Source organism: Bos indicus x Bos taurus, chromosome 5 (assembly GCF_003369695.1).
Source record: "Bos indicus x Bos taurus breed Angus x Brahman F1 hybrid chromosome 5, Bos_hybrid_MaternalHap_v2.0, whole genome shotgun sequence".
In the NCBI taxonomy this organism is placed as follows: domain Eukaryota; kingdom Metazoa; phylum Chordata; class Mammalia; order Artiodactyla; family Bovidae; genus Bos; species Bos indicus x Bos taurus.
Genome location: NC_040080.1, coordinates 71,733,891 through 71,749,014, shown reverse-complemented (window position 1 = coordinate 71,749,014; position 15,124 = coordinate 71,733,891). Strand labels below are relative to the sequence as shown.

At 35.0% G+C, this 15,124-nt stretch overlaps 1 protein-coding gene across 1 annotated transcript in view; it reads right to left on the bottom strand.

Moving 5' to 3' along the window:
* The window catches only part of LEMD3 (LEM domain containing 3), a 73,598-nt gene that overhangs the window by 22,557 nt on the left and 35,917 nt on the right, over window positions 1-15,124 (bottom strand). The window contains exons 2-4 of the mRNA XM_027542449.1: window positions 13,256-13,293; window positions 9,139-9,205; window positions 6,805-6,872 (exon numbers count right to left, since the gene is read on the bottom strand). Coding sequence (XP_027398250.1) covers window positions 6,805-6,872; window positions 9,139-9,205; window positions 13,256-13,293 — 173 coding nt within the window. The remainder of the gene's footprint in view (window positions 1-6,804; window positions 6,873-9,138; window positions 9,206-13,255; window positions 13,294-15,124) is intronic.

Sequence of the window (15,124 nt, the reverse complement as noted above, 5' to 3'; positions counted from 1 at the left end):
CCTTTGTATGATAAGAAACCCAGAAACCAGTTAAGAGGTTCTTGCATCCCAAACAAGTACAAAACCAGCTGCATGAAAGTAGGAAAATTTGTAACACTCACATACTGGAGCCCCTGCCTCTGGCACAGCATAATGTGATGGGGAGAAAATTCCCAATTCCTGGCTTCTCCTTGAGCAGGGAAAGAGAAGACTGGAGTATTTATCTAAATGTTCAGATTTTTGGGGGGCCACCAGAGGGATGGGCGGAGAAGGCAATGGCACCCCACTCTGGTACTCTTGCCTGGAAAATCCCATGGACAGATTTTCCATGAGCCTGGAAGGCTGCAGTCCATGGGGTCGCTGAGGGTCACTGAGCGACTTCACTTTCACTTTTCACTTTCATGCACTGGAGAAGGAAATGGCAACCCACTCCAGTGTTCTTGCCTGGAGAATGCCAGGGATGGGGGAGCCTGGTGGGCTGCCGCCTATGGGGTTGCACAGAGTCAGACACGACTGAAGCGACTTAGCAGTAGCAGACGGATGGGGTTCTGTCGTGCTTGAATCTAAGCACTAATAGGTCAAAGGGCACCAGGCTGGGGACCACCAAGAACAAAGGCCATGAATTAGCACACACTCACTTGCCACTGACCCTGCCTGCAGCTCAGTGCAAAGTAAGTGTTAGAAAACCCCCAACTCCTCATTGCTCCCTGAGGAGGGAAAGAGCTGGAACGTGTGTCCAATGTTTCAGTTTTTCAAGGAGCTACCCAAAGGACTGGTTTCTGTATTACCTGTTTCAAAATACCGAGACCTGACATGGGCTAGATGCCTGAAATAAAAAGGAGCGGGACAGCTTGCTGTTGCTCTAGAGGACCCGCAGTACAGCAGACAGGCACTGGAGGGAGCAAGAGACTATAAGCTCCTATAAAAAGATTTTGTTCAAATTTCACAGAATTTTATATTAGTGCCCATTATTTGTTTTCATACTTCATTCAAGATCCCACACTGCATTAGCTGCACTGAGCGGCTTTAGCTGCATGCAACAAATTTTGATAATTCTCTTTTCACTTTTATTCTGTCATGCATGTTTTCTAATTTTCCTTGATGTGGGGCTTCCCGGTGGCTCAGATGGTAAAGAATCCGTCTGCAAGGCAGGAGACCTGTGCTTGATCCCTGGGTCGGGAGGATTCCCTGGAGAAGGAAATGGCTACCCACTCTAGTATTCTTGACTGGAGAATCCCATGGACAGAGAAGCCTGGCGGGCTATAGTCCATGGGGGTTGCAAAGAGTCGGACACAACTCTTTTCTTGTTATGGCTTTTAAATGATACTCTTTTAAATGACACATCCATCATTTAAAAGTGGACATTACCAAATACATGGGATTTTTAAAGTATCTTTGGTATTAAATTCTTATTCTGATATTAACTTCTCATTTAAATGCTCTCTTCTCTGCAATCGCCCTCTGCACTTTTTCAGTCTTCTAACTTTATCGAGACTTTCAATGGCTAAGTCAAAGATTTCTCTTGGTATATGTCACATTGCACTTGAAAATACGTGCTGCTGCTGCTGCTACGTGGGTTATTTTTAAATATCTTTTGACAGATTTCTAACATAATTCCATGGTGATAAGAGAACAGACTCTGTATTTCAATACCTTCAGACCATGAAATTTTTATACTTCGTTTTACGTTCCTGGATATGTTCCAGTGTCTCCTGATTTATAATCAATGGGAACCTGAATAGAATTTGTATCCCACTTCTGTGTGAAAATTATATAAATCTTAATTATGTTGAATTGGTTCACAGTGCTTTCCAGATCTACTATACCCTTCTACTTTTCTGTCTACTCATTCTATTATTAACTTTTGAGAGTCTGATACTGAAACTCCAACTAAAAATTTATGTACTTAAAAAATAATTGCAATATATAGTGAAACTATTAAAAAAAAAAAAAAAAGAAACCTGTAAAACCTCTCTAGTTGGGAATATATACCCACAAGTCCACAATAAAGATTTGAGGAGACCCTAGCGTATCTGAGATCACCGGTAAAGGTCTTCCCCTGCATGAAGGCAGTTCTTAAAGACTGGGAGATGTGGCTGTGTTTTCAAATGGAATATCCCAAAACAAAGTAGCAAGACACACAAAAAGAAACAAGGAAACAGGGCCCAACTAAAACAACAAAATAAATCTCCAGAGACTGACCCTAAAGAAACTGAGGTATATGAATTATCCAATAAAAATTTCATAGTAAACTGGCATAAAGATGCTCACTGAGCTCAGAAAACAACATATAAGTAAGATGAGAATATCAAGAGAGAGAAAATACTAAAAAGAACCAACAGGAACTCTGGAGCTGAAGAATACAACTGAATTGAAAAATTCACAGCATGTGTTCAACAGCAGTCTTAAATCCATCAGAACAAAGAATCGAGGAACTAAAAGATAAGTCATTTAGAATTACCCAGTTGGAGGAAGAAAAAAGAATGAAGAAGAGTGAAGAAAGCTTAAGGGACTTACGGAACATCATCAATTGGACCAATACACACATTATGAAGTCCCAGAAGGAGAGGAGTGAAAGGAGCAGAAAGCTTATTTCAAGAAATAATAACCAAAACTTTACAATTTGGGGAAAGAAATGGACATTCAGATGTAAGAAACCCAACAGCTTCTTATGGGATACAGCAAAAGCAGTTCTAACAGAGAATTTCACTACGGTAAATGCCTACATTAAAAAAGAAAGATCTCAAATAACCCATCTCTACACCTCAGAGAACTAGAAAAAGAATAAATTAAGCCCAAAGTTAGCAGAAGGAAACAATAGGAATTAGAGCAGAAACAAAATAGAAAATAGGACAAAAAAACAACAAAACAAAGATGTGGTTTTTTAAAAGATAAGCGAAATTGACAAACCCTTAGTTAATAAAAAGAGAAAGAGACTCAAACAAAATCAGAAATGAAAGAAGAAGGGGCCTTACTGCTGGCTCAGTAGTAAAGAATTCATCTGCCAATGCAGGAGACATGCACTGGTTCAATCTCTGAACCAGGAAGATCCCGCATCTGCAGAGCAACTAAGCAGTGCACCACAACTACTGCGCCCTTGTGCTGCCACTACCGAAGCCCACTCTGCAATGAGAAGCCTCTGCGATGAGAAGCCCGTGTACACCAAAACTAGAGAGCAGACCCTGCTCGCTGCAACTAGAGAAAAGCGCGCCGAGCAACGAAGACCCAGCAAAGCCAAAAAAAATAATAATAATTTTTTTTTAAGAGAAATGAAAGAGATGTTTAAGATTGATGTCAGAGAAATACAAAGGATTTTAAGAGTCTACTATGCACAATTATTTGTCAACAAACTAGATAACAGAAAAAAATGGATAAATTCCTAGAAACATATAACCTATCAAGACTAAATAACGAAGAAAAGGTCTGAACGGATCTATAACTAGTACAGAAACTGAATCAGTAACTGAATCAGTAAAAGCCTCCCAACAAAGAAAAGTTTGGGATTCAATGGCTTCTCTGGAGAATTCTGCCAAATATTTTTTTAAAAATTAACATTTAGCCTTCTCAAAGTCCTCCAAAAACTTAACAAGGAAGGAACACTTTCACACTCATTTTATGAGGCCACCATTACTCTGACATCAAAAATGCTTCAAGAACGGAAATACAGATCAATATCCCTGATGAATATAGACACAAATCCTCAACAAACTATTAGCAAAGTGAATTAAATAGCATATTATAAGGATCAAAAGTGGGGTTTATTCCAAGAATGAAAGGACAAACACACAAAAGCCAATCAATGTAATACATCACATTAACAGAAGGAAAAATCATATGATAATTTCAATACAGGAAGAGCATTTGACAAAATTCAATACCTTAAGTGATTAAAAACACATGATAGACTAGGAAGAGAAGCAAATTACCTCAAAACAATAAAGGCCATATATGAAAAGCTGATGACTAATATATTTTTAATCATGAAAAACTGAGGTTTTTCCTTGGAGACCAAGAATAAGGCAAAGATGTCCACTGTTGTCATTTCTATTCAATACAGTAGAGCAGTTAGGTGAGAAAAGAAAATAAATGGCATACAAATTTGAAGTGAAGAAGTAAAATTCTATCTGTTTGCAGATAACATGATTGTGTACATAGAAGGCCCTACAGACTCCACCAAAAAAAAAAACCCCAAAATGTTAGAACTTAAATATATTCAGCAAAGGTGTGGGACCAAAGGAAAAAAAAAAAAAATACAAAAAGAAGTTGCATTTCTACACATAAAAATGAACAACCAGAAAATTTTAAAATTTCATCTACAAAAAGCATCAAAAAGAATAAAATACTTAGGAATAAACATTATCTAGAAGGTAACAGACTTACACACTAAAAACTACAAAGCACTGCTAAAAGAAATTTCAAGACACAAATAAATGAAAAGGCATCCTGGGTTCGTGAACTGGAAGACTTAATTAAAATGTCCATACTACCCAAAGCAATCTACAGATTCAATGCAATTCCCATCAAAATTTCAGTAGCAGTTTTTTTTTTTTCCCCCCAGAAATAGAAAGATCAATACTATAATTCATATGGACCTACAAAGAATCCCAAATAGCCAAAATAATATTAAGCAAGAAGAACAAAAGTAGAGGCCCCATATTTCTGATTTCAAAGCATATCATAAAGTTACAGTAATCAAACAGTATGGTGCTGGCATCAAGACAGACATATAGACCAATGGAATAAAATGGAGACACACTCAGATTGATGGTCAACTGATTTCAACAAGTGTGCTAAGAACACACAATAGGAAAAGGATAGTTTCTTCAAAAAACAGTACTGATAAAACTGGATTTCCACATGTAAATGAATGAAACTGAAACCTTATCATACACTACACGAAAATCAACTCAAAATGGAGTGAAGACTTAAACATAAGACATGAAACTATAAAACTTTTAGAAGAAAATTTAGGGAAATACTTCATGATATTGGTCTTAGTAATGATTTTTAAATTATGATTTGACAACGATTTTCTGGATATAACACCAAAAGCACAGGTAACCAAAGCAAAAAGAGACAAGTGGGACATCATCAAACTAAAATGCTTCCACACAGCAAAGGAAACAATCAACAGGGTATAAACACAATTTGTGGAATGGGAGAAAACATTTACAAACCATCTGATAAGGGTTAATAACCAAAAATAAATAAGGAACTTCAACAGGTATATGAAAAGATGCTTGACATCACTAACCAGGGAAATGCAAATCAAAACCACTATGAGATATCACTTTACACCTGTTAGGATGGCCGTTATTAAAAAAACCAACCAAAACCAAAAGAAAACAGAAGTATTCAAGGATATGGAGAAAAGGGAATCCTTGTAACCTATGGGCTTCCAAGGTGGCGCTAGTGGCAAAGAATCCACCTGTCAATGCAGAAGATGTAAGAGATGCAGGTTCAATCCCTGGGTTGGGAAGATCCCCTGGAGGAGGACATGGCACCCCACTCCAGTATTCTTGCCGAGAGAATCCCATGGACAGAGGAGCCTGGCAGGCTACAGTCCATGGGGTTGTAAAGAGTCCGACACGACAGAGTGTCTGAGCACACACGCACATTGTAAACAGTTGGTGGGAATGTAAAATGGTGCAGCCACTAAGAAAATCAGTATGGAAGTTAATAAAAAAATTAAAAATAGAACTATTACATGTTCCAGCAATCTCACTTTTGGGTATTTATCAGAAGAATTGAAAACACGATCTAAGAGATAATTTGCACTCCTATGTTCACTGCAGTATTATTCACAATAGTCAAGAAGTGGAAACAGCTAAATGCCTACCAACATATCAATGGATACAGAAAATGTGAGGTATATACAGTAGAATATTATTCAACTTTTAAAAAAAAAGGAAATTCTGCCATCTATTACAACGTGAATGAACCTTGAGAGCATTGTGTTAAATGACATTAGCCAGTTACAGAAAGACAAATACTGCATGATTCCATTTATATGAGGTATCTACCATAGTCAAGCTCATAGAAGCAGAAAGTGGTATGGTGGTGGCTAGGGACTAGGAGAAGGAAAAGGGGAGTTGCTGTGCAACGGGTACACAGATTCAGTAATGCAAGATGAAAAAGCCTGAGAGATCTGCTGCACAATGACATATACATAGTCAACAATACCGTGCACTTTATGGTAGATTTCATATTATGTGTTTTTTACCACAATTACAATGAAGTTTGTATGACATGACCTGTTCTCAATGAATGGATGCCAAGTTTTAGGGATTAGTATTTCCATATGCAAGTACTCACATCTTTACGGAACTGGACTAACATCAAGCTCCCTAGTATGATTTTCAATATCCACTCTCCCCTCTTTAGCAATCAGAGTGACACGTCTCCATTTTAACCTTCTAGTACTTTTCCTTTAAGATTTCCTAAACATTATTCACAGTCGTATAGAAAAATGTATCTGCAAGTTCTCTTAGAACCATGAAATGAAATTATCGCAGGGCAGAAGGACTGAAATAAATGACAATGGTTAGATGTTTACTTGCTTTCTTATGTACTACTTACCTATCTCAATTTCTTTCTCATCAATGGTGTTTGCACCCTTTCCAAACTACTGTGCATTCTCTCATAATAGAGTACTTTAAAACAGCTGAGTAATTCTGCTTTCTCTATCTGGTCACATTACACCGAACAGCAGGCCCAAACTTTTAACAGTAAAAGTAATCAAATGCATCAGATGGTAAATATAAATTGTAATAATTTATATTAACTTTAGGAATAGAGCTGTTAAAATTCTAATTCACTGCTTACTTTCAAATATGCAGCTGCCTCTTGGACAGAAAGTGTTCTCTGACTAGAACTGCCACATTCATGATCTCCTGAAAAGATTAGCATATTAATTTTGAATCAGTACTATGTTAAACAAAAGAAAACAAATATAATTAATCAAAACAGTTTTATAAAATACACAATTATAGACTGTATTATTATCATCGGTAAAGAAAGAAGGCAAACACTCTTGTCTAGAAAAAACTTACAATAGGCAATGTAAACAAGTATTTTTACATAAACCACAACCTTTATATGCATTTCAATCTACATAGAAATGTACCTTCCTTTTATATTCCTAATGAAATTGTTAGCCAGGGGTAAGAACCAAGTAGTGCTCACTGATGCCTATTCATAGGTATTGGTGCAAAGAAAGCCCTCTATGGATATATTTTTCAATGGGGAAAATTCATTGTGCTAACTTGTACATCTATTACTAAAGCTAATAATTCAAGACTCAAGTAATCTGAATTAAAATGTCCATTTTGGAGTATTACTAAGCCTACTTTTAGCAAGGCGTGTGCAAAACTTAAAAAAACATTATAACACAGATCAACAGGGAAATTAGATAGAAGCTTCTAGCTATAATCAGGTGTACTACATACAAAAGTTTGGAAAACTACATTTTCCTTTTCTCATACCTATTTATAAGAGAATCCAAAGCTTTATTCACCCCACCAGGCACTCTATGGTTATGAGATATCAATTATCCTTACAGTGAACTTCAATTTTGTTTCTCCTACTATTTCTTTAAAGTACTTAAAAAAAAACTTTTTTAACATAAAAGTATAATAGTTAAAGTAGAAATTTTGGCAAATTTTTTTATCATAAAAGCAACCATATTCCAACTTTATAAATTTTGTTCCAGATTTTAATGGTCATAGTTGTAAAACGAGAATACCTATTAGATGAACCAAAAAAAGTCTTCAAACTTTATAATCTATCCTCAGAGATCCAATTCTACAGATCTATAGTAGGGGCTGGCAAACCCAAAGACCAACTGTGCCCTACCACCAGTTTTTAATAAATGAAGTTTTATTGGAACACAGCCACATTCATTCACTTATGTATTATCTATGGCTGCTTTCATGCTCTAACAGCAGAACTGAGTAGCTGTGACAGAGACAGTCTAGCCCACAAAGCCTAAAAATTTACTATCTGGCCCCTTCACAGATAAAAAGTTTGCAGACCCCTGCTCTACAGGAAGGAATCTGTATCTTTAAAAGCACTCCAGATTATGTTGATCTAATACACTTCATAAAAAACTGCTATAGAGACAACTGTAGAAGCTTGTATTATAGGAGCAATATCAGGAATTCCATGTAGATTAAATACTCTATTTCTGGGTGCTACAGCTACCAAATTAATGTCATTAGTTTGCAGCATATGTATGTTAACAGTCCATCAGTCAATGCAAAAAATGCTTTTAATGATATATACAGAATTATTAGCCAAAAACACTGACCAGAATTAAAGAACTAACTTCCTCCTCCCAAAAAAAAACCTTGGTGAGAGGATGGGGAACTATCCGGATTCTAAATGCCTCTACTGGACCAGAGAAGTTCCACATTTACCTACTGGCCTTCTACAAATGATCTGGTTTCTACAAAAGGACTCACTACATACAAAAGTTTGTAAAATTACATTTTGCTTTCCTTGTAACTGTTTATAGTAAGAGAATCCAAAGTCACTTCTTTCAGATTATATGTAAAATAAGTGAAACAACTTAAAAGATAATAAATGACAAGGTGGCTACTATAGCTTACCGATGCTAAACTTGATGCCAATTCACTTCTCTTGTTCTAATTGCAGATATGCTGCATACCTAAGAATTTTCAGATTTACTTAGAGAAGAATATGAGGAAAATGCAACGTGTCAGGAGAAAGAAATTCTGTAATCTATTTACCTTATCCAAAGAAATGACACCTATACCTTCACCAAAAGAAAATCTGTACTTTTATATTAGATCTATGATTTTAGTTAATTTGTTGTTTACTCAATTCAATTGATATACAAGCTTTCAGAATTCTGTTACTATCAGTGCAGTAAAAAAGTGTTAACTTATATAATATAGTATATATCTATATTTCATTGTATACATATGTCAGGCAGGATAAAGGCCTTGATTAAACATATCTATACAAATAAAAACCCATTCCCTACAGGGAGTAAAAACTTATAAAGAGAAAATATCCACATGTATGTAATATAACAACACTGAACTTAGGAAAAACCATTTCTATTGATATCACATGCTACATATACAAATTAATCTTCAAAACATTTTTACATACTATGAATGTTGAGACAATTACCTGCAAGCTGTGCCAATCGATCATGAAGCTTGTATAAAGTGTTCATCATAAGATTTTTCTTACTTTCCTAAATTTAAAAGAAAAACATTATAAAATACCTGATCCTAAGGGAATATGCACCAAATAATAATCTTTGTTTGAAAAGAAAAACATTAAGTAAATTTAAAAATCACAGAAGCTACATAATATAAAAGACAAATTCATATTTAACCAATGGCTACCATATTTTAAAGAAACCTTAACCTAAGAATCTAAACTATCTAAATATTCTACTTTCTTGAGGATGATTGGGATATTGTACTAACCTTAGTGCCAGAAAAGTTCTCCTACATAACAACCCCCCCCCAATCAAAGCAATGCTCCCAATTCCCCTCTATACAATGCATACTTATGCATATTGACTGTTTTCTTCATGTTTTGTTTTAACCTGACAACCACATAATGTCAACCAACCTGACATTTTTGATTAACCCTCAAACCACTCCGAGGCTCCCAAAGTGGTCATGCATACGTTTATGAACCATTAAAGTGAAAGAAACATTTAATAAGCATCTACAACCCTGAATATTCACGGGAAGGACCGATGCTGAAGCTGAATCTCCAACACTTTGGCCACCTAACATGAAGAGCCAACTCACTGAAAAAGACCCTGATGCTGGGAAAGACTGGAGGCAGGAATAGAGGGGGACAGAGGACAAGATGGTTGGATGGATCACCAACTCAATGGATGTGAGTTTCAGCAAGCTCCAGGAGATGGTGAAGGACAGGGAAGCCTGGCATGCTGCAGTCTATAGGGTAGCAAAGAGTTGGACACAACTGAGTGACTGAACAACAACTGGGAGTTAAGAACTGTTCTCAGAAAAGCGAGAAATCCACACCAACAAGATGATTCCTGTTCTTAAGGGCAGAAAACATACTAAATGTTATAGTTGCAAACAAAGTACAATGTAAATACAGAAGACAGAGGGGTGGAAAGATCCATTTATGGAAGAGGGAATATCTGAACTGAGCTTCACAGAAAGAATAGAATTGACCAGCATTCCAAGCAGAAGGCACAGCATAGGCCTGAAAGCGTAAATGCTTTGGTTATATTTCTTACATAACCAGTAGCCAACTTTGACTCAGCAAACTCCTGGAAAAGTAGTTTGGAATCAATAGCTAGAGAACCCTAGATACCAAGAAAAAGAGTTTGACTTCATCCTGAACATTTAGGAGAAGAAAAGTTAAACAGAAATATGTGTCAGGAATATTATTCTGACCATATGAAAGGAAACCAGAGTGGAGACTTCTGCAACACCTAAGCACCCTCTCAAGAAGGCTAAAGCACTGAGACCTCAATTTAAGAGTAATCACAATTAACAGAGATGGACATAAACAATGGAGCAGGGTGAGTTAGAAGAGGGGATAAGAATAGCTTATCAAACTATTTGAAATAAATGCATGATTCATGAGAGGTTATGTCTTTATGATTTCCTTTCTCCCGAAGTTTCTGACGAAATAGGATTATTGGATAAATGTGACCAGGAACAAATTCATACAGGATATAAAAAGCTAGGAAAGTAAAGTTCATATGCCCAATGACATGTAATCACATCCATTTATTTTCACGCTGTATGTTCAAGGACAGAAGAGACAAGTTTGCACACTATACATGGCATACTTTTGTCAATGAAGCTTTAATGAGTGACAGGAGGAAGAAGAAAATTCATCAGAGGTGCCGCAATCCTACTAGCAGAGTCCCAGGTTTTATGTGAGATGGTTCATAGAGACAAAGATAGGTGACAATCCTTCAGCATTACTTGCTTTCCAAGTAGCAAGTAGCAAACTACTCACTTTTCCCGTTTGCTTTTTCACTCCCTCAACTCTATCTCAATCAGATTCTGAATCAAGTCAGTCCTTATGAAATAAGATTAGAAATCCAAACTGTAAAAATCAGACATCAAAAAGTAACTGCAGGGACTGAAATACAGGATTCTGAAAGCTACGCATCTGTGATAGATTAAACCACAAAATCACTTTTAATAAATATGTTCAATATAATAAGATGAGGTTTCCCACTGATTGCGTAGATTACAGACTTGATATATAAAACCAAGGTAAATCTGACTAAGCTTTGGAGCTGAGCATTTTCAGTCTCTTTCCTCTCTTATCTGGAAAAGAGAGTGATTTCCTTTTTGTTTTACATGTCTTGATCATGCCCCTCTCCACACCCCTTTCAAAATCAAAACTAAAGCCAAATATTTGACACCGTCCTCTGTGATTATATCTTTAATGAACATCAGAGGCCTGGGAATAAACATCATCTTTTCATTCAGATCTGTTAACGCTGGACTAGACAAGTAGAAAAAATAACAAAACTTAATCATACGTAACTGGATCTCATACTGGATAATATATATGCTATTACAGTCTCTTACAAAGAATTTAAACACCCCAAAATCTCAACTATAATTTTTTCAAGAATTATTTTTCCAGTGGCAACTCATTCAAAATGACCATCTATATTACTACAAGGGTGTCAAGTGCCATCCAAATGATCAACTAAATTATGATCTAAATAGTTTTTATGGAATATTTTATTAATGGAAACAAATTAACTTTGAAGAGCAGAAAGGCTTTGGTTCAATAATCTTTAGCACCATTATGCTAAACTATAGGTAAACCTGAAAGGTCTGTATATTAAATTCCAAAGTTACTTTCTTAGAGAAACTTATATTGGCTTATAGTTTCATTATTAACTTCCTCCATTCTGCTTTTCAAACTCTCTTCTAATTCTTGGCTTGAAATGTGTCTACTGATCACCCTGAAAACAAATTAAAGATCTACAAATAAATCCATATTTAAAGTAAGCTTTCAAAAGTAACCTTTCATTAGCAAAAATAATTTTTAATTTGAAATACTAATAGCTACCTTCTAATTGTGTATTTTGGTAAGCTCCAGATTTTTTTTTAGTCATATAAATCATTCTCTGAAGCAAATCTCATTCTCTGAATCATTCTGATTCATAGGAGGAAAAGTCAAACTATAGGGTGACGCCACCAAATTTTCTCATATAGTGTCACCTTTAAATATTCCCATCTCTATTTCAGCCAACTGTCTCAAGGATATTTTCTGTATTTGTATCAAGTCCTTAATTAAATGATAATAATGGATTTTAATTACTTAGCACAGTGCCTCGCACAGAATGAACACTCAAGTGACTAGCCATTATCTTCATTATAATTATTACTATTATTCAGAGGTTAGGAACTTCAGGTTCCTCCAAGTGGAAAATTATACAGAAGAAAATAAAGTCTTGCATTTTCAACATTCAGTGAGTATACACTGCAAATTTAAACTACGATGCCATAGCAATGATAATATCATAACCGATCAAGTCAACTTAAAAAAAAAAAAAAAGTATCGTCACAATAAAATACTACTGAAAATAATCAATACTAACAATCTAAAGTAACAATCTATGGATCTGACTTCACATTATCACATATCCTTTAGCACAACAATGTTTTCCATACAGGTCTATCTATATTACTCTCAGTTCCTATAATAATAAAACAAAAAAAACCACAACTAATTGTGTATTATAATATAAACTTAAATATCACAACCTTTGTATTGCCTATAATGATGAGGGGCAAGTGAAAAATATTTCCATGTAACACTTAGGTTAAAATTAATATTATAAATCCTTTAAAAAGAAAAAGAATCGTAAACAGGTTGCATAAGACTCTAAATCCTTTGCTTCCTGACAGTTGAAAAGGCCTGCCAATGAGCAAAAAATCCAAAGAGAACAAAAGAAGAGCAAAATCTGCGAGAGTATCCAACAACTAAGAAAACACACACACACTTTGAAGGCTAAGACCAGATCCCCAGGTGACATGCCAGTGCCATTTTACCTTGCGATTGGCTTTTATCTTTAAATGATAAACAGTTCTGCTCTTTGGAGAAAATCTGTGTCAGATTTAATTATATTATAGAAAAGGAATACTCAAAAATAAGAGAATTTATTGCCTCAGCATAAAAGAACGTTTAAAATTCCTATTGTCAGTTGATATTCATCCTAATACTTTTATCATAAAAAACATGACATAAAGTATCAGTATTAAGATTTACTTACTTGCATGTCTCCAAATGTTTCATCAAAGGGGTTTTTTACTATCAAGGAAAGAAAAAAAGAGAACTGTTAGTATCATTTAAGAATAACAATCCCCCTAACCAAGCCCTGAGAAATGCTAAAATGTACTCTGCTAAAACTGAATGTAAACATGCAAACAAAATATAAACAAATTGATGATAACAAAGGTTAGAGAACTACTTTTTCAGACTTACTATATTTACCATTCTCACTATGATTTTGTAGTTTGCTCTATAATAATTAAGAGTAGGTGCTCTGGTCTCAGACTTGGTTCCAGCCCTAGCTCCATTGCTTGCTAGCAACGTGACCTTGAACTACTATCTACTTAGGCACTTTAAGCTGTAGTTTCCTCTTCTATAAGGGAAGGATGTAATGACACCTACTTTATACAGTTGTTAGGATTAAATGAGATAAATCATATAAAATGCTTGATACAGTGTCAAACACTTAATACATGTTACCTATGATCATTACTATTAGTGACTTTATTTTGGCTCCTTAACTTGGTTTCTCTTCAAAATATAAAAGTCAGTTACTACTAGAGGAAATATGCAAGATGCTTTAAAACTGAGTAATTCATTTAGAATTCTTACTTCCAATGATTAAAAGACAAACCTGCCTAGTCCTTGCTAACATCTGGAAAAGTGTCAAGAAACATACACACACATCAAAATAGCTAAGAATTAGGTGTCAATACTAAACAACTTTTTTCTAATATATATTATAAATAAAGGATTTACCATTTTCCATTCAACCTCCCTATATCCATCCTTCCCCAAAAGATTCAAACAAGTTTATGGCTGAATATTATATAGCACTTTTCTAGTTATTATTTAGAATCTCCTCCTTACCCTCTACTTTAAAATTATATGCAAAAATATTCAAAGCTTTCAGATACCTGGATCTCTGTAAGTCAGGACACAACTAAGACTATCTGAGCCTACAAAGCTGTTCACACTGACCAGGTTTCCTTTCTGAGGTGCTTTTCTATTTTTATTTGAGAAAACAGGAAGTCCCATAGGAACCAGGAACTACTTGATTCTAAGAAAGTTCATGTGTGAGACCAGTTTAAATAAAAAAATACAATTTAAAAAGGGGGAGAAACATATTCTGCTATCATCTTAAAAGGATTTGATAATGAATTTTCAGACAGCATTTTTCTATAAAGCAATAAGGTTTTCATGCCAAGAAAAATTTTTTAAAAACAAAAAATCAAAAGTACTCAATAGGAAAATAGGAAGGATAATACAACTTAACGATTAAATAAAATGTTAAGAATCAGAACATGCTTGGACTGAAAAGATCCTTTTTAATACACTAATTTTTATTAATGTAAAATTTAAATAATTTAAAATAAAGCCATATTTAGTTCAATATACTACCAAAAATGCTCTGTCAATCTACTTAAATTGGTCAAATGATTCTAAAAAAACAAATAGTTTCTTTGCTGTCTATATGGGGTCGCAAAGAATCAGACACAACTGAGCGACTGAACTGAACTGAAAAGAAATTCTAAAAAACATTAAAACATGCAATTCTAAAATATAGATTTTAATATTTATGAAGAAAAGCCATGAGAGGACCACTTTCTGACTGTTTATGCATTTGTTTCTGTCAAGATTACTAAATGGAAACTAGCTCTTCAAGTATCTCTATGCAAATATTACTGTAGATTATGGATGTTCTCCCACTAGATTGCTCTGCTGTGATTTTCTCACAAGGGATCATGTATATTCAGGTTTGTATGCTCAGAGTCAAGCATAGTATTGAGCAAACAGTTAGTGCTTGAAAAGTGCTGTTTGAGCTGTCTAGGCTAAATCTGCCCTTCTTTATTCAATGCTGTGTGTTAAC